The sequence below is a fragment of the Panthera uncia genome, chromosome A2, assembly GCF_023721935.1.
Source record: "Panthera uncia isolate 11264 chromosome A2, Puncia_PCG_1.0, whole genome shotgun sequence".
Lineage (NCBI taxonomy): Eukaryota > Metazoa > Chordata > Mammalia > Carnivora > Felidae > Panthera > Panthera uncia.
In genome coordinates, this window is record NC_064816.1 from 83,351,571 (window position 1) to 83,371,831 (window position 20,261).

The 20,261-nt window shown below is 35.4% G+C and overlaps 1 protein-coding gene across 1 annotated transcript in view; it reads right to left on the reverse strand.

Annotated features, from left to right (window-relative positions):
• Nucleotides 1-20,261, reverse strand: part of PCLO (piccolo presynaptic cytomatrix protein) — a 424,370-nt gene that overhangs the window by 39,645 nt on the left and 364,464 nt on the right. Inside the window, exons 21-22 of the mRNA XM_049641366.1 lie at nt 7,907-8,048; nt 3,260-3,333 (exon numbers count right to left, since the gene is read on the reverse strand). Of these exons, the coding sequence (XP_049497323.1) occupies nt 3,260-3,333; nt 7,907-8,048 (216 nt within the window). The remainder of the gene's footprint in view (nt 1-3,259; nt 3,334-7,906; nt 8,049-20,261) is intronic.

The window sequence follows — 20,261 nt, forward strand, 5'->3', positions numbered from 1 at the left end:
ACACTGCAAGATCTACAGTCTCAAGATAATCTTGCTAATCTGCAAAGAGACACTTTTTCTGGTGTCCCGGATTAGAAAGGAGGAAAAATCCAGTCAAGAAATTATTATGTCTAAAAACAAATTGAACTAAATCTGCTTTGTTTGTTGGTTTGTTATCCTACAAATTGGCTGTTTTTGTTGACTGACAACAAAAGGAAGTGAAAGCAATCTTCTGATCACTCAAAACAAAATATGTACCATAAATTTACCTGGATGACAACACGGAGTTGACCTTATATCTCTATGGTGACAAAAAAAAATCTTGTACGTTAAATTGGTATTTTCCTCTTAACTGCTTAGAATGATTAAATTCTTGGATAACTTAATAATTTTCTCCCTAGTCCCTATCTGTGTATTCTTTTCAACTGAAAACTGTTTGTACAGGTTAAATACTTACTGTAGTTTTCTTCCCCGTATTGTTAGCAATATCACCTATCTCTTACAGAACTATTCATGCCAAACTTCATATAGATATGTCAATTATAAATTTACTTATTGGCAACATTTTGGAAAGTAAGTTGGTAAAAAATAACTTGTCCAAAATATTGTTACCAAAAGGGTACATGACTGTAAATGACTCACATTACATTATGTATTCTATCTTATCCCCTTCCTCAACCTCCTGCCCTCTGCTCCATAATCTGAGATTAACTACTGATTAGTCAGTTCACTAAAATATAAACATATTGACTCATAAGTTTAAGTAAAATACAAAGTAGCTTATGACTGATTCCCTCTTGTGTGACTGATAGGAAGAGGAAAGCAGTATTAGGATGAACACATTTTTATTCACTGACAGTTATGAACATTTATATGAAGATAATTTTAGTTTTGAACTTTAAAATTAAAAGAAAAGTGAAAGTAAGTAATTAAACTTTGAAAAAAGTACGCATGAATTGCTTCTCTATTTACTTGAATACTAGAGTCATATGAAAATCAGTGGGCATTACTTTCACATATGATTACATTGTTTATTCATTTACTCAACAAACATTCTGAAAGCAACATTATAGGCAAAGGCTTTCTGCTAAGTGCTGGGACACCAGGATGACTAAATCATAGCTTAGGTCTAAATGTCATTCAACTTTATGGAGGAGACGGGCATAAGAATAGACAATTACAGGATCAAAGATCAATGACAGCAAAAGATGCACATTATGGTGTAAACCAGGGCAGACTTTGTTAGTAGAAGAGCATAGGAGGAGAAGGAAGCAAGATCTGGAAGAGGGTGAATTAAGTTCAGGGTGTACATAAGTTGATTTGTCTTTGGAATCTCCAGGCAAAATACTGCCCGGGCCCTGCACCTCTGGGCTGTAAGGTGTATTCTCAGGTGCATTCTCTGCTCTCCTGTTAGGACAGCTGTGCCCTAGGATGGTTCCCAGGCTCCCCTGTCCAGTTGGCCTCCAGCTGTATTTGATCAGGCACTGACAGAGGTTGGAGAATGGGAGGAAGAAAGCATCTAGGATATTTCTCCCCATCCTTGTGTATCTCAGTATATATTTCTGGCATTTGCCATTTCTCTTCCTTGTCTCCTGCTGCCTGCAATTCAGGCTTGCCTGGGTTTCCACTCTCACTAGCCTCCAGCTTGCAGGTACAGTAGCTTCCTTCAGCTACCTCCCTAGGTCGGCTATCTCACTGCTAACTGCTTGGTTTCTCAGGAAGACCGGGAGTATGTAATAACTGTCAGGCATCAATTTCCTCTATTTTAAATACTCAGCATGGTTTCCCTTTTCTTGGTTGGACACAAATGCCTGGCACACATGAACTATTGGAGTCTGAATTCCAGGGAGTCCAGAGGGTAAATGTGGGTCTAATCAACATATAGATGAGAAGTGATGAGTTTATGCAGAGAGAGGATGTGCAAAATGATTGGTAGATTGGGGTGGGACCCTGGGGAAAATGGCAGCCAGTAAAAGAAAAGCAGTCTGTGAATGAATCTAAAGAAAAACTTTTAGTAGAACCAGAAAATGTGATATCCACTCAGTCACGAGGAACCTCAGGCATCATTCACATGCAGCGTTTACCTGCTGAGGTTTCCAAAGACAGATCAGGTCACCGGTTAGGTAACAGGATCCTATTTGAAATCCAAATATGGGTTTCCTATCTCTTCATCTACTGTCATTGTGACACCATGCCATTAATCATTCTTTCTCATAGCAGGCAATTCGGCATCATTTTCCCGGGTCCCAGTCCCTTGCTCTTTTCTTGTATGCTATTTGCACCTCAGCTTCTTTTCATGTAAAACCTGTGTATAGTATTATTTGTCTTCACAGGTAATTTTAAGAATTAAATGAGATAACACATGGAAAGTACTTGGAATAGTATAAAATAATTAAGATAGTTAAAATTAGTGACAGCAGGTTCAGTTGAAGAAGGAGAACAGTGCTGTCAGATATTATCACAATATTATGAAAGTTAAGCTAGTCTGTTCACCTTACAAAAACTGAATATGTGTTTGCAGAAGTTCAGGATTTTTTTTTTTTTTTTGCATTTTGTTGTACATTTATCATTTGTTTAATAAAACCAAATTTAATTTCAAATGAGGTTTTCACATTAGAAGTAAGTTCAATCATTATTTTTTTCTCTAAAATGATTTTTATACCCTTAGTTTCTTCTTAAGAATTTCCATTTTAGGGGCACTTGGGTGGCTCAGTCGGTTAAGCATCCGACTTCGGCTCAGGTCATGATCTCACGGTCCGTGAATTCAAGCCCCGCATCAGGCTCTGGAGCCTGCTTCGGGTTCTGTGTCTCCTTTCTCTGCCTCTCTGGCTCTCATACTCTCTCTGTCTCTCTCAAAAATAAATAAACATTTAAAAAATAAAAAAAAGAATTTCCATTTAAGTGAAGTCTCATGTTTTATTTTCTATTTGCATGGTATTTTAACAATTTTTTTTTTCAAATTCAACAAGTGATTTGTTTTTCCTGAGAAGGTCATTGGAGCCTCTCTCCAGTCATCCTCACTCTTTTTTCTCTTTAAAACATTCAGGACCCAAAATTACTTAAAGGTTAAATATAAATAAAGAAGTTGGGAAATGGTTAAATGAAATCACAAAATAATTCTACTTTAATAGAGAACAGAGGAAATGAGGCTGTACCTACCTAGTGGTTTCACCATCAGTACTTAGAAATTTACATTTCTATTCAGAGAAAACCAAACTCAAATGCTTGCGGTGTAACATGTAGATTCTACCAGCATCCAATATTGAAAATTTGAACTTACCTTCAGCGTCTGTTAGTCCCACTCCTACCCCTGGCTGTTTTACAGGCTCTTGCCCATTCTGCCCCATCTTCCCTCTGTTTAAAAAGAAAGTAAAAAGTTATGATCTCCTAAGTGCAAATGAGAAGACCAAGCTCACAAAAATACAATGACATTATATATTCAGACCCGAGATAAATTACTCGAATGGCAAACATAAAGACAGCAAATTGCTCCGCATCGTGTCAATTTTAAAATAGGGGCTTGTTTGTTATTCCTACTTAGTCTGAACATAACACCTCGAAATTCAGTGTCTCATGTGTTGACTCATTTATCAAAGATCAGACTGTCATGAAATTTTCAAATTTTGTTTTAGAATTGGGGGCTTGTGTTTTTTCCCCACGTTTTTATATCTTTATACTTAGTTACGATAACCTATACAAGCCCTTTGGTGAAAAGGGAAATTCTGAATTAAATAACTTACACAAATAATATTGTAATAACACAGATTTTTATTTCACTTAGTGACTTTCAGATCCTGCTTATGTTTTCAGCTGTGTGTAGCATATGGGCTTTTGAAGTCAGACCTCCTGGTCTCTGCTTCTGGCTTCACTATTTCATGCTAGTGTCATCTAAGGTGAATCTACTTAATCTAGTGAATCTATTTCTCCTTTTGGAATATAAAGATAGTAACACTAGATCGCTCCTGGGTATGAGAAAATCACATGGAAAATGCACATAAAGTCCTTAACACAGTGCCTGAAACATCGTAAAATTCAATAAATAGAAAATATTAATAAGCATCACATAACGGCTTTAGAATTCAGCCGGAGTCTACTCCTCTTGGAGTTTCAGCTTCGAACTTTCTGGAAGGCCAAATCAATGAAGAATTCATGATATTTTGAGCACTCTGTGTTCAGAATATTGATAATGTAACAGCCAAAACGCTATAGGCTACTTTGTATTTCTTCAGTCATAGAAAAAGCTACATGGCATAGAAAAGATCCTGGAATTGTCTTTATATGTACTTACGTAATATGTTCTAAAAAGAGGAAATAAAATCCCTTAAGTGTTAAAATGGGTATTTGAACAAAAGAACGCACGCCTTGATACTATACTTGCTAGGCAATAATTCTAAAAGTAGTATTCAGTAACAACTACTTCTTACTTTCACACACAAAAAATATTTGGTTTGTTGAACATGGTGAAAATGTAATTGTACTCATTTCTTAAGAATCCAATTACATCTTACTTGAAAACTGCTCTAAAGATCCTCTAACCATTTTACAGAAAAGGTTCTGTCCATCACGAAAGAGGAATAGACATAAAATCAGAAATCATTTTATGTTGAAAGCCATCACATTCTTCCATTATGACAAATCTAGGTCAGAGGTTTAAACACAAATTTTTATCAAGTATGAAGGACCAAGTACCTGCAAAAATGTTAGAAATCATATATATACCTGTATATAGATAGATAGATAGATAGTCTGCATCTGAATATATACAAAAAGTTCTGATTAGGCAATGCACAAAACTTTAATTTGTGTAATTGCTTCATTGGGACTCAATAAAAATCGACAATAACTGAAAAAAAATAATTGACTCTGCTCTAGTCCAGTCAGAGAGAAAAGCTTCATAAGTCAGCAGCAATCTTACCATGAGCAGTCACTATGACTAGCGGAGGGAACCCAAAAAATTTGTTGCTGAGTCAAGCTCAAACGAAAGGGAAAACCATTTTATCTGACAGATGAGAGTACTGAAAAATTACTGCCCTATATATGCCTAGGTTTAACAAAATAATGAAAATATTTAGCAACAGTAATAAAAATAAAGTTTTGGTAATTTTTTATTTGACCTCGAGTCCTAGGTTTTGAATTTTAATGGTGATATTCAACTGCAGTCTTTGTTTCTAATGAAAACTGATTTTAACGTTAGGTCCATAGGCTTAAGTTTTAGAGGCATTTCTAAGATTATATAGAAGCTTGTGTGGCGTTGTGAAGCTAACAAATATGAAGGAAATGTGACTGTGGGTCACATTTGAATGAATGTAATGAACATATGTATGTACATTCATACATAATGAATGTAATGACTGTGGGTTATGCAAGGGATGCAATTTTTTTGAATTCCCAGGAAATAATCTTCATCTCAGAACATGCTGACTACAATTTATAATTTATATTTGTTAATCACAAAATAGTTATTAAACTGTTTTTAAAATTTTATTTTTATTTATTTATTTATTTTGAGATAAAGAGAGAGAGAGAGAGAGAGAGAGGAGAGAGAGAGAGTCCTAAGCAGGCTCCACACCATCAGCATGGAGACTGATGCGAGGCTTGAACTCATGAACCCTGAGATCATAACCTGAGCCAAGAGTCAGAAGGTTAACTGACTGAACACCCAGGCACCCACAAATAGTTACAGAACTCTTATGTTAGCCTAAGCAATAATTGTGTTAGACACAGAAGAGTGTATAAAAGAAATACCAAATACAGCTTCTTACGTATATCCTGTAATGCTTTAGAGGAGAGAATTTTTCTTTGGGCTCATATGGCAAATCAATAGTGTCCTAGGCAGTTTTTAAAGGCTTCGATTTGTAAGAAACAGGAAAATGGGAAAAACAAAACTGGAATGTGGCATATATGTAAAAAACACATACTCTATTTCTACTTCAGATATTCAGATATTAAAGAAATAATGTGGTTTTTCTCTGGAAGTTATAACTTCATCAGCAGTGTTAAATTATTTTGAAATGTAAGGATAAATAGGAAGTATATTAAGTGATGTGTGGTTAAAAAATTACAAATTCATATGACATTCATAGCCTAGAGAGAGAAATGTAATGAAGATGCTGACATTTTCTCCCAACTGGATCATCAGAGGCAGATAACTAATGAGATCAGACTCCTTTTAGAAATAATTTCCAGGGACCCCTGGGTGGCTCAGTTGGTTGAGCATCTGACTTCAGCTCAGGTCATGATCTCACAGTTCGTGAGTTCGAGCCCCGCGTCAGGCCTCTGCTGACAGCTTGGAGCCTGGAGCCTGCTTCTGATTCTGTGTCTCCCTCTCTCTCTGCCCCTCCCCCGCTCATGCTCTGTCTCTCTCTCTCTCTCAAAAATTAATAAATGTTTAAAAAAAGTTAGAAAAAGAAATAATTTCCAATAAAAAAAGAACTGATTAAACATAAATAACTATTGAATCCATAGCCTAAGTATAAAAAAAAAGGCAAAAGATATGGACAAGTGATCCAATAAATTAAAAAAATTGAAGTTGGAAAAATATAACTTGCAAATCACAAAATAAACCCACTTCTTACTGTACGAACCCATGCCCCCATTATTTTGCTTTTGTAAGTTGAGCCGTTATCTAAATATTAGAACTATTCTGGAGACTAAAAGGAAAGATTTATGAAAACCTTGACATTAAAACAAAGAGAAATCGAATTTCTGCACCCAGAAATGGCCACACTCAACGTGGAGAAAACGAAGGAGATCCTTTAACCAGGGTCCAGATCAGGGGTCTGCAAAGTCTGTAAAGGACCAGAGAGCAAATGATTTGAATGGTCTCTGTTGCAACTGTACTCAAGTCGGCCTCTACAGCCCAGAAGTACCGGGCAACACGTGAGTGAATGGGTGTGGCTTCCAATAAAACTTTATTTGTGGACGCTGAAAGTTCAATTCGTATAATTGTCATGTGTCACAAAGTGCTATTCTTTTTCTCCTTCTCCTTTTTTCTAAACATTTAAAAGTGCAAAGTTTTAGTTCACAGGCCTTACAAAACTAAGTGGCAGGCTAGATTCACCGGGACCTAGATCCTGGAGATGTGTGACCCAAAGACGTTCTTGAGAACCCAGAAAACTAGTTGTCAGGGAGGAGAAGGAAAGGGCTGAGGTTGAGATTTTGATATTGAAACAGATATAACCTACATATGTGTCTTAGATACTGCTAATCTTTGCCACCTCCATGACTAAACCCAGGGTAACGCGTTCTGAACACAACCTGTTTTCATTTTGCATTCGGTTTATGGTATCATCTTCTTGAGGCTTCACCTGTTACAAATGAACTTTAATCCAAGATTACCTACCGGGGACCTATGTATTGCTTGATATTTGTTCTAGAAAATAGGAAAACGCTTCAAAATCTTCCATTTTAACTGTGGTAAGATTTATCATTGAAAAGTCTATATGAGGAACCCAATAGGTTACCTATTTCAAACATGATATATGTGCTTTTAAATATGTTTAAATCTCCTTTGGTTCAAAGTCAATTAATCTAAGTTTATCTCAAATACCACTAACGTTTGTGTTTGGTCATTGTGTGATTAAAGCCTCAAGCCGCTAGTAGGGCTGGACTTAATTTAGTTATTATTTTAGCAGGTTTTTTTGTTTTGTTTTTGTTTTTGTTTTCACTAAGTACAGATTGTACTTATTAAACAGTCCCGGAAGTGACCAGCATTCATCCTTGGAATTAACTAAATGAATCCAACCTTTCCTGAACAGTCTCTTTTCCACGTAGGCACACACAGCTGAAGTGTTTCAGGGACAGTGACTCAGAACTGGATAATTATCTACTTATTTCCCGTTAAGTGTTAAGAAAAGCTTACTCATGATGCTGTTAACTTTGTAGTGGGGGAAAAAAAATAAAGCAAGAAAGCATAAAACCCACTTACATCCTTGGAATAGGAAATAGATTAGTCTCCCCTGCAGTGCCGCTGCTTCCTTCACTGTCCACGCTGTACCCGCTGCCAAAGCTGCTGCCAGAGGAGCCAGTAGACACGGAGCTTTCTGCGGGGCGGTGATTGGTTGGCTTTGCTGCATGGTGTGGGAAGAGTCAACACCACAGTCAATCCATGAAACTCCCAGCGGTCTCCAAATGCACAACTCTACGTTTTCTTCATTGACATGGATAACGACACAGCTCTAGCAAGAACTCCACACTTCTTCACCTGCCTTTCAATTTCTTTCCCTTAACCAATAACGTGCTGTGGTAACACTAAGTACTTGCATATTTTCATTGGAGATAAAGAAAAAAAAAAAGCCCCTCAATGATGTCCAGACTTAAACCATCAGATGTTTCGAATGAGTTACATAGTAACTGTACCATGACTGTTATTGTTGTTTCTACTTGTGGCTTATTTGTACAGTATTGCAATAATGACAAACAAATAAGAATTTTGACTATTTCATGGAGAAAGGAGTTTAGAAAGACTTGGGTTGATAGAAATAGCAGGGTAAGGGAAAATTGCTTAATTATTTTCCAGATTCACCAATAATCTGTCTTTCTCCTGAGAAGTAAAGATGCAGAGTAGAACAGATGATTTCAAGAAGAGGTTGGAGAATTCTGTGCTTGTTTCTGTGTATCTCTAACAACTGTCTCTAGTGGGGTTGTAGATTTGAAGACCTTTGTTTTCCCTTCGGCATTTCTTCATTTATGATTGGGACTTGTTTCAAAAACTTCTTGCGTTTGATCTTGTGGATACAGGAATCCTTATTCCCACAGAAACATTCTAATTTTGTGTTGTATAATGCAGTGGGAGCTTAGTACCAAGACTGTTAGTGGAGTTCTAGATTAGAGGAGATTTGGGGGGGAAATTTTGATGCAAAAAATAAATAAATAAACAGAAGAGAAGGCAAGTGGTTCCTCTTTTATGGAGAGAAGATTTTCTAGGCAAATTTTAAAAATTATTATGTCTTCTGCCACATGGTCAGAATATAAGAGCATGAGCTTTGATCATACGGACGGGATTTGGAATCCTAGCTCATTCTGGAGTAAACTTAAAAGGTCTCAGCTTTTGCATTGGATAATAATGGGTCAGTAATGCATATCTCGACTCATAAGATTGTGACCATGAGGAGTGAAATGAAGCAGGACTTCGGTTACTTTCTCTCCCTCATCTTGTGATTTTATTTGTCATACCCCCAACCTCTTCTTCAGGGTTTTCCTATCAATCGCTGCTCCCTAGTATCTTCGAGTATACCTAGTCCCTGACAATGACTTTGCCTTGATTCACATTCTAAGGTAGAAAAATACTTAGAGTCTCTTTCTTCCATAAATACATCCCCGTTCAATCAGGAGTTTCTTAAGCAGTTGGATAGATCCACACTACTGGGTGAATTGTGGATACTCATGTAATGATTCTCAGATACCTACATTTTTATTAAAGAGATGTATACAAACACAGTGACTCTCAATCTGGTGGGATTTTAGTCAAACCAATATATCCAAATTAAGTGAAAAATATAGACATTTTGAGGGAAACCTCTCGAGGACAGGAAATACACCATCAAGGTAACCAGGAACAAGTCTTACAAAGGTTCTCCCCAATTGCCACCACTTCTTCCATTTTGGGACAACAGATTCTCTAAAGCCATCAGAAATTGTTATAATATATATTCCAGTGATAGCACTTTCTCAGAATAAGGAAATAAGGAAGAAATACTTGTCAATAATATATCAGACGTCTATAAATTGGGAATAGCTATTTAGAAAAAGTCTTGAATATTGTTAAATAGCCAGTCACCAATGAATTAATAGTACCCAATAGAAGTAGATTTGAGGAAACAGAATGATAGTTATAATGCTTGATATTTTCTTCAACTTATGTAGAAGAAACCCAGATGGTGTATTTAGTGTGAACTTAGAACTTTTTAAAAGGGTAACAAAAAATATAAAGGATATAGGACTATGATAAAATTATGAACTTTTGTAAAGTAAATTAAACTGTATAGTCAACCACATGATGAGTCAGATTAGTCAACTGGTTGTAAACAAAGGAAAGCTGCCATACTTTTTGACTAGCATTATATAATCCAGTCGAGGCTATTATTAATATTTTTTTAGTGTGATATTGAATGAAACACTTTAATTTCAACTGAAAAATCTCTACATACTATTTCCAAAACAAACCTTAATTAATATGCACTAATTTTTAAATCCATTTATTTTTACTAGATTAAAACAATTTTCAACCAAGAGCAATCTCACAATGTATCAAAATAGCTATTATAGCAAGACTGTCTTATTTACATTTCAAAATATTCAATCTTTTCTTTGGGAGCTTTGATTTTACCTGATGCAATTTCTAGTTCTATTCCTCTTCTGGGAAATTTGAGATGTGTACAGAATGTGAAACAACAAAATAAGAAGAAAGGAACAAGGCTAGAAATAAATTTAAGGAAAGAGTTTTTCATCTTGTCTAGGTGAATAGAAATCTCATTCGGAAAGCCTGTGCAAGTGCTGTAGATTTACATGCAAACAAATAATATTTTATAAGAAATATAAAAAAAAAAGAAAACCAAATGTAGAGAACATATACATATATTGGAATAAGTCTAAGTCTACCGAACATATTTGCAAAACACAATTATGCGTAAGTTTGAGTCTAAAAACATTTCGGGCAGTTAGACATTAGGTGAATAATTTAATGAAATCGAGATGTTTGGCATTACCTTAAAAACACACCTGGTGCTTTTATTCTTAACCTGGTAGGTAAGTGTAGGGTACAGAGAGTCTGACATTTGGTAGTTTCTAAAAATGAATTCAATGAAAAACATAGAAGAGATCTCTGCTTTATACTGGGCTCTATCTACAGAGCATAAAATGCAGTCAACCATACAGAAATGCAGACGTTTTGATCAACGGGTACTAAGAATCCAAGTATTTTAATAGTTCCTTATCAGATGCTTGACACAGTGAGTATATTTACTAATTTCTTTCTCTCAAAACAGTCTCCAAATAAAAATATATCAATTCTGTTACACTGAGCTAAACCTGCATTACCTGAAACATTTTGATGAATAAAGTGCTTTTACGATTTAATATCAGAGGCTAGAGCTTATGTGATTTCAAGAAATCTCATGATTTTAGTCGCATTCTTCAGTTGGCCTCTCAAAGTCCTTTATCATCTGCTTCTTTCCAAATGTATCTCCCATCGTTCTCCTTTGTATGCTTTTCCTGGAAGCCCACTTAGACCACACACTCTGGCTCCCTTTGGTTTGGCTTTTTTTTTTTTTTTTTCCTCCTGAGCTGTAGCTGGGCCCTTTCTCTTTGTTTGTTATGCCTTTCTCTGCCCGTCACTTTCTCATACCTAAATTATACTTGTCAGTAAAGGCCCAGCTCGGATTGCACCTGCTCCATGTATTTTCCTCATCTTCCCAACCAGAAGCGAACTCTTCTATATCCATATTCACAAAGCACAAGACCACAGGTCTGTTATTGGCAATTACCACTTTCTATCTTTGGCTGTATTTGTTACTTTCAGGATGTTGGAGGCCGAGCCTGTGTTTTCTCCATGGTAGCCTTCCTAAAAGCTTATGCTGGAACTATGCTGAGGCAATAATGAAATAAATTAATAATTCTTTCCCTTAACTACATAACAAAACCATCTGAATGATTTAGTAGATATTTTACTTTTTATCCAGCTGTGTGCTCTATGCAAATCATAAATCTCTTATGAACCGCACCGCTTAATGTGGGAGGATTTTTTCCTTCATGTTTTGTCAAGGAAACTTTGGGCAATGCAAATTTTTTGTAGCTTTAAAAACAGAGATGCAAATTAATCTATCGTGCTATATATAGAAAACACAATCACTCAACTAGATATTTGTTTTCCCAATCCTTCCAAAAGTGGCTTCATTGAAAGAAATATTTAATGATAAGATTCTAAACACGGGAGCACGTAGTTTGGTGAATTTCAGAGAAAGAGTTCATAACAGAACACGGCTATTTTATCAATGTATTTAGATTGGGAACCACCAGAGGGTGTTATCACAGACATTAGTACTTGTGCTGGTTCTACTAAATCTCGATGTACAGACAGCTGGAGAATTCTGGTTTCTACTTAAATATAAATATATTTTAAACCAATGCCATTTTTAAATAATATTTTAGAATATTAAAACAAATATGACTTTCCATAGTTTTATGATTTCAAAAGTAACAATTTGAAAACAGTCTACCTTTGCTTTCTTCTTCTCTTTTAATCAGCGTGTCAGATAGCATGGACCTATTATGCTTGACTATATTATGTGCCTGTGTCTTACACATGAGAAATGTTCATTTTACAGAGGAACTGAGATTTATTTAATAATAAGATGGATATCTGGAGCCTACATTTTTGTGTCTACTGTCTTTTTAAACTCCAAATTTCACTGTCAAGTACCAACAAGGAGAAAGAATGTACCACATAAACAGATGATGGAATAAGCCCACTCCCGTGAGAAGGTTCCTGTACCCTAGAGGAATAAATCCTACAGTTTTAAATCATTTCTGCTATTCAGTTATTGAGGGGGCATTTCAACTAAACATATTTTATCTTCTGTGAGGCAGTTCAATCTGTTTTAAATTATTTTTTGACCTCTTCATTTTCTTCAGATGCTAGATGGTTAGACATCATTTTGTTTTATTACTCCACTGTGGCTAACCTTAATTAAACCTGGTAGTGTTTTTTTGACTGCACATCTGTCTTCAATTAGTTTGCTCGGTTGGTTCCCCCCCCCCCAACTATACCTAAAAATGCAGAACTATCACTGTACCTACCACACGATGGCAGCACTGTGCTCACAGTCCGTGGATCAGAATTGTAGCCTTGACTTATTATATAATTGTGGACCCAAGGAAATTAAAAAGCTGGTAAGGACTCTAGAGATAGCCCACTCCAGAACCATCATTGCGCCTTTAGAAAACCTAAGCCCTGAAAAGGTTGATTTGTTCCACGTCACACACTAATAAGAGAGAGTAAAAACTAAAAGGGGCTAATCCACTTTTCTATCATATTCAATTGTCTCAGGCTGAGGTTGTGAGCTCCCTGCCTACCTCAGGGTCAGTGCTTGGGATGCAGTAGATGGCCTTGCTGCCTGTGATGGTCTGTCACTGGTTTTATGTCCTTGGTCCAACTCACAGTTATATCCAAATATTTTAGGAATCATTTCTAATGGTAGTCTAGAATTTCCCAAATTACTTGGTTGACACAGTATTAATATTATCTTCATAGATATAGTCTATAGGATGTGTGGAGTTAAGAGAACACAGTCAATAGTTATTTTGTTTTTCCCGCAGTTTAATGACGGAACTGACGTATTTAGAGTGCATATAGTGCACTTTTGCTAGCTTTACCTTGGTGGGACATTACTTTGGTGACCTTTTCTACTTTCTCCCCACTGCCTATCTTTTGCTCTATTTCTCTATTATTATTGCTGTTGTTTTTCTGATTGTTATCTTTACTAATGAGATTTTGCAGTTTTACCTCGTTCGTTGCTTTGCTTTGCATGCAAACCTGAAAAGGTCAGGTTTTAAGTTCCATTGTTACCAGCATTATTTGTTAGGTTTTCCCTTGAATTAGGTCCAGTCACATTTTTTATGTTCCCTCTGACAGATTAGGAGTATTAAGATGACATGTGGCATCGTACGAGGAGTTTAGAAAGTTAATATTTTTAATGTTACCTCAGTATATTCATTATCTGATTTGGAAAAATTCTAAAGAACCCAGCCCCCACCCCAAATGGGATAGGTAGTTTCAATGCAGCTATTTGTAGGAGCTTCCACATATTTCCAAGTTCTTACAAAGGAAAGTGCTGAAAATGGATAACTCAGACTTCTATGGGTCATTTGTTTAAAATGACAGATTACTGATACATAACAAACCATGAAAAATGGAATGTTTTCCTTACAAAAATCACAGTCTGTCCCTTAAGATAGTCCATATTCACTTAGTATCTTCTTTCAGAGAGGAAGGAGATGCGATGCCTCTTATCTATTAAGTCCCAGGAAAGATAGTAAAGCTTAGTTATGTTCACCTCTTCCTTCTCCACCCACATTGGCCTTATGACTGGATTTCCAAGACATTTCAATATAATCAATTCAGTCTGTTTTTAGCTAATGCTATCAGTAATTTGCAGGTGTTTTCCATACTTACTAATAATTCATTCTCTAGCATTAATAGGATTAATGATTACTTCTGGAAACAGAAGTATAGTATGTAACTTCAATATAACAGGTGTTTGGAAATGAGAGTAAAGCTCGGCTAATAACATCATAGGATTTTTTTCTTACATAAATATATGTGATGGCTTAGTATGCTACAGCTTTTGTATTTTTGCTAGAATGTTGCCTTTTAAGTGCGTCTTCCTTTTATAAGGTTTTTGGTTCAGAACGAGTTTTAGAAGAAATAAAATATTTAACTGTTTAATATTTAAATTAAATACATTAAATTAACATCAACTTTTTAATATTTAAAATAAGTACAATTCAAGTGAGGACCAAAATATCCTAGTAAATAATGGAAAAATGTTCAATCAAGATATCATAAATGAAAATTTTAAAAATTACTTGACCTGTAATAAATTTAGGCTATAATTCTAGCTGTGTCCATAGAGATGGAATCGACAAAGAAATTATTAAGTACCAAGTTTTGGTTTTGCGCTAAAATATGCTAACATAATTGTTATGTTTTTTGTCTTTAAAAAATCATATTTGGAAAGGAGAATTATATTTGGGAAAGATTCAAGATCTGAATTAAGTTCTCAAGAGCAACTCTTAATTTTTCAATATCCATTTAATTCTGCTTTGAAACGCCAATATTCTCTCTCTCACAGTTGGCTTGCAAAACATGCAGGATTGTTTGAGTGGAAAGTAATTGAAAAATAATTAGTTTTGAAAATGTTCTTACATAATCCTCAAATTGATAACTTAGATCATAAATACTTAGATAACAAGAATATCATCTTTATATGGAATCCAAATAGTTTGATTTATATAAAACTTTTGCCTAAAGCAGTCTGATTTATATGACTAACGTTACAGCAAACACTATTGTTTTGTATATCATTCAAATGTAGTCAATAAGCCATAGAATAAAGAGGAGTTTGGAGAATTATTTGATCAATGCATATCTAGTCCTATGGGAACTAACCTCTCTAGTTAATTTCATTACCTTCTCTCTACCTTCTCCAAATAGATCATTTTCAAATACTTTCTTTCCTCCCTGCAGTTAGCTATATCCCAGCAGACTGTAAAGATTATTAGTGAGAACTAGAGCCAGGACAAATAAAAATGTAATTAATTATAATTCCAGATATTTCTAAACATAAGGATGTTTGGTTGAATATAAACTTAAGTCAATGACTATGCAATTTTTTCTTTTTCAATCTCATTTGAGCCAAACTCATGCTTTTTTAATTCTTCATAATTCTTCCCAGATATCTAATTGGTTATTCAATAAATAGGAATGGGGGATTTCCTGGGATAGTTATTTTCATCTGTTTTGTTCACTCTAGTATCACTAACACTTTGAAGAGGTTCTGGAACATAACATTCATTTAAAAAATTATATATGAGTGTGCATAAATGATGTAATATATATATAACACAATTAATATTTTCTACAAATGGTAAATATTTTCAGAATTCTTTTTTAACTTTAATTATTTAAAAACACATTAAATCCTTGAAAATTAAGAATCAAGAAATAGGTTAAGAGATAAAGAACTTAATTTTTTTCTCAAATTTGAATCAAATTTGAATCAAAATTGATCATCTTCAGTTTTTCTGACACCAACAAAATTAATTTGAACTATATAAGACCAGTAATATAGATGATACAAAAGAAGATAAAAGGAAACAATTTATAAACAATTGTTGTTCCAATAAACTTTTTGTTTGAGATAAGGATGCAAATAAAATTTAATCTACCTGTGTAATACTCCCTCCGACTCTACCTTAGGTTAGCAACAGCTTGATTAAAGGCAACTTACCAGCAAATTTTGAAAGTAGGAAGTAACAAATATGGATATACATTCATAATTTAACTGAAATCAAGCTCAATAAAATAGTGTAAATATAAAATGAAAAATTGTCATATGTCAATCTTAATTATAACTTAACATAAGTGACAAAGGAAAGAAGGGATTCTGAAGTATAAGAGATATAAAGCATAGAAAATTCAGAGACAAATATGATAATTCTCTTTTAGAAGACAACTCCAGTCACCCACTATCTTTGGCTCCTGGAAAAATTATGATTCTGCGTAGGGATAGATCAGTGGCTCTTAAACGTTTTGATCCCAAGAGTGCTTTTACATTCTTAAAAAATATTTAAGTTCTCAAAGAACTTCATTTTATGTGAATTATATCTATCAATATTTATCATATTCAAAATGAAGAAAACTTTAAAAGAAACAGTAGACAGGCACATATTCTATTAGCCTTCAAAACCATGATGTTGTCATACCTCATGTAAATGCAGGAAAACCCCACAGTTACATGAGAAAGAATGAGAGGGAAAAAGACAAATAACATTTAGTATTCTTGTATTTGACCTTGTAACCCCCTGAAAGTGCCCCTAGGACACACATGGGGAAATCACTGGTCTAGATCTGCCATAAGAAACATGAAGTACAAACCATGAAAACGAGAAGAACCCAATTAGCATCAGCTATTTTTGACAGTCATCTTAAACCACTATGCACATGGCAATTATTCTATGGTAACTTTCATTTTTTATTTTATGCTTCTACCGAAAAATACCAAGCCTTTAGGAAAGTGAGCCTTTCCTAAGAAGATTTATTCTTTTTATCCTCTCTAGCTTTGGAACTTGTTCAATCCAGAACTTCACAACTGTACAGAGTAGGAATGAATTAAAAACTATAGCTATCAAAAAATGATGCTTGTCTGTTACATTTTTGCCTAAAAAGAAACCTTTATGGTATGCAGAAACCTACAATAAATAATGCTATTTTGCAGGCATAAAATTATGCACATTCTTCCAAAAAAGGTTTTCTCTACATGAAGTCTTTGATTTTCTGGTATGTCGATAGTTGGATGAAGCCAAAAGAATGATTCAATAGTTATTTACTTTATGAAATGTCCTCAGTAGTGAGAATGCTCTACAATAAACTAAAAGTATGTAATAGATACATAGAGAAAAAAAGTTTCAAATATATATTATACATTTATATATTTACCCACTTTTTATACCTCTTTGTATAGATTCCAAATTCATTTTATATAAAGAGTAGGGTAAAATTATAATGTGACCTATAGAACTTCAAATAATGTGGTTTTGAGTTTGAAATACGTTCATGAGGAAAAGTGGATTTTGTTCCTGTGCTCTTTCAAGAATAAATATAGCAGAGGGGCTCAGTCGGTTCAGCATCCGACTTTGGCTCAGGTCATAATCTCATGATTTGCGAGCTCAAGCCAGCATCAGGCTCTCTACTGTCAGCACAGAGCTGGCTTTGGATCCTCTGTTCCCCTCTCTATTGGCCCCTACCCTGTCTTCTCTCTCTCTCTGAAATAAACATTAAAAAAAAAAAAAAAGAATAAATATGGCAGAAATTATAATCCAATGTTTTTCTTATGTTTTTTTTAAAAAGGGTCCCGTGCTCCTGACTTTACTAAGTATTTTCTTCTTAAACATTTGTTTTTCTTTGATTTGTAATATCAATATTTTGATGAGATACTGTTCAAGTTACTAATTTAATTAATTTTTATCCTTCAGTATCTTTACAGAAATCTTTGCCTTTCAGTATCTTAAAATACACCGAGGTATAAAGCTATGGTTATCTACATTAATCCTATTCACATATCTAAACGACTCAACACCCCGATCAAAATTCTGCATTTCTGATACAGTATGTTTTCATTTAAAATCAGTAAGTATTTCTTTTGGCTCCTCAAGGATTAATTGTATATTTACATGTTCAACACAGCAATGAAATAAAAAGAAAAGAGGGTATTTCCAGAGTCTGGCTCAGTACACATTCCTTTCGTCCTATCCCATTCACTAATTCCACCCCCCACTTCCCAATTATCTTGCACAATGGAGAATGGGTGAAAGATCATGGTTTTAGATAATGTAATACATGCGGATGAAAAGTGGAAAAAACCAAGTAATTCGTGGATAGGTATCTGGATTTAGGCAAGACTGTCACGTGGCCAGATGGTGCTTTGGCATTCCTCTGCCTCTCCTTAGGTGGCATTTCCCGTGGTTCCATGATCCCTCCTACCCAGGTGATAACACCCCCAGCCCCATGCTCATATTGTACCCTCTGTCCAAGGTCCCGCACTGTGTCCCCATCAGCCTTCTCATGCTTCATGCTTCTCATTTCTTTCCTCCATCAGCATTTACTTGCCTGTCTCATTTCCTCAGGGTCCTGCTCCCTGGTGGTAATTTGATAAATTAACTTTTTGAAAATAATTTCTTCAAGCCTAAGTAGTTTGCATTTAAAAAATTAAGTTTAACTTTGTTAAAGATGTGTCATAAGTAGCATTTAAGGGACTGTGGCATGTTACAATTAGATCATGTATTATTAATCACATCCAATTATATAGGCCCAGAGCTATATCATTTGACTAAGGTGCAGAAGTACCGAAATTAAGTTTGATACCTAGATGGGCCATTTGGTCTTGGAATTCATGGCAGATGAAATGGACATATAAATCCCCAGTGTGAACCAGACATGTGGATGGCTCAGTGCAGACCCATAGCAATTACTGGAAAAGAACAAAAGTACCCAGTGATGGTAGATCAGCGGATTCATCTTTGTGAATAAATATCCATAACCAAGAGACTGTGTCTCATGGTCAGGGCTATACATTTACTCTCTGTGACTTTGCATGTATAGCAGAGAGATTTCTGGCAATAAATGTCAAATAACTACTGAAAGAGTTGAAAATGCATCATCAATCATTCTATGAAAATCTGGCATCTCTTAAATAAAACAAAACTTTAGAAGAGCATTTTGATCTTTACAGACAACAAGGAAAACCCTCACCCCCAGAGAAATAAGCACAGAACTTTGAAAGCTGAAATTATACAATTTGATCCCCTCAGATTTTGTTGGATGCTTGCTGTGTTCACATCATTACAGTTTCAATTTTGTTTCCATTGTAAACTACCCAAAGTTGTATTTCAGCTTTTTTACATGAACACATTGAAATGAGGGATGCAAATCTGTTTTTATTAACCTCTTACATACGTGAATGAAGACTTCACTTCCCAATGAACTCACTTTGATTTCTCTTCTGATTTCTCCTTGACTTCCTTTTGGACCCTGTCCTTCCCAGAAACAGAGAATGCTAAATTCTTTCTGACCAAAAGGAACCATCAACCTCCAGTCAGAAGAGAATGGGACACTGATTAGCTACCACCTTCTGTAACCAACAATCCCTTCTACTCCCAGTGCCCACCCAGCTTCCCAGCCCAGCCACCCCCTGCCACTTGCCCAAGAGAGCACCTCCCACAGAGTGATGGCTTAGAAAGAGTTCACCATGGCAACGTGCAGATATGAAACTCTTCTTTGACAGCTGCTGAAAGTGAGCCTGACTGAAAGCGGAGTTTCCAGCAGTGAGGTCTGTGGAAGTAGGTTTCAGGCTATTCTCCTATAACTCGGCCACACTTACGAATGCTTAATCTTAATTCCCTTGCACAATTTACTCCATGGTTCATCTGCTCCCCTAACCTCTCCAACCCATTCCAGTGGCCCTTAACTCATTGCCCGGGGCGGAGGGACATTTCTCTTCAGCCTGTAGTACTGGTTCTAAAGTTACAACTCACCTAAAATCTTAGTAGCAAGCAAAAATAGCTCAGAAATTTCAAAATGCACTTAAAATGTGATATATTTGGGGTCAACTAAGTTCATGTTTAAGGTTTAAGGAATGCTTCCATTTGTTTTAGTTTGAGCATGGTTTAGAGAAAACTGTTTTCTAAAACTCTGCTCTTTGGTTGCTCCCACCTTCTGAAATGGCACAGCTTGTGTTCAGCCAAACCAACTGGCTTGGAAAAAAACCCATTTGCAGGGATTTCTAAACACAAAAGAGTTGTTTAGGCATCAGGATTATCTGGTGCAATCTGTCTAATCTTTCTCTTCAGGTTTCCCAGCGTGCACCTAAACCCCGGAGGGAGAAAGTTCTCTCTGGCTCACTCCATAATTCTTTCTTGACCCATATTTTATGCTACTCCAAGCAAAAACCTGCTGAGAGGCTCACAAATATATATATATATATATATATATATATATATATATATAT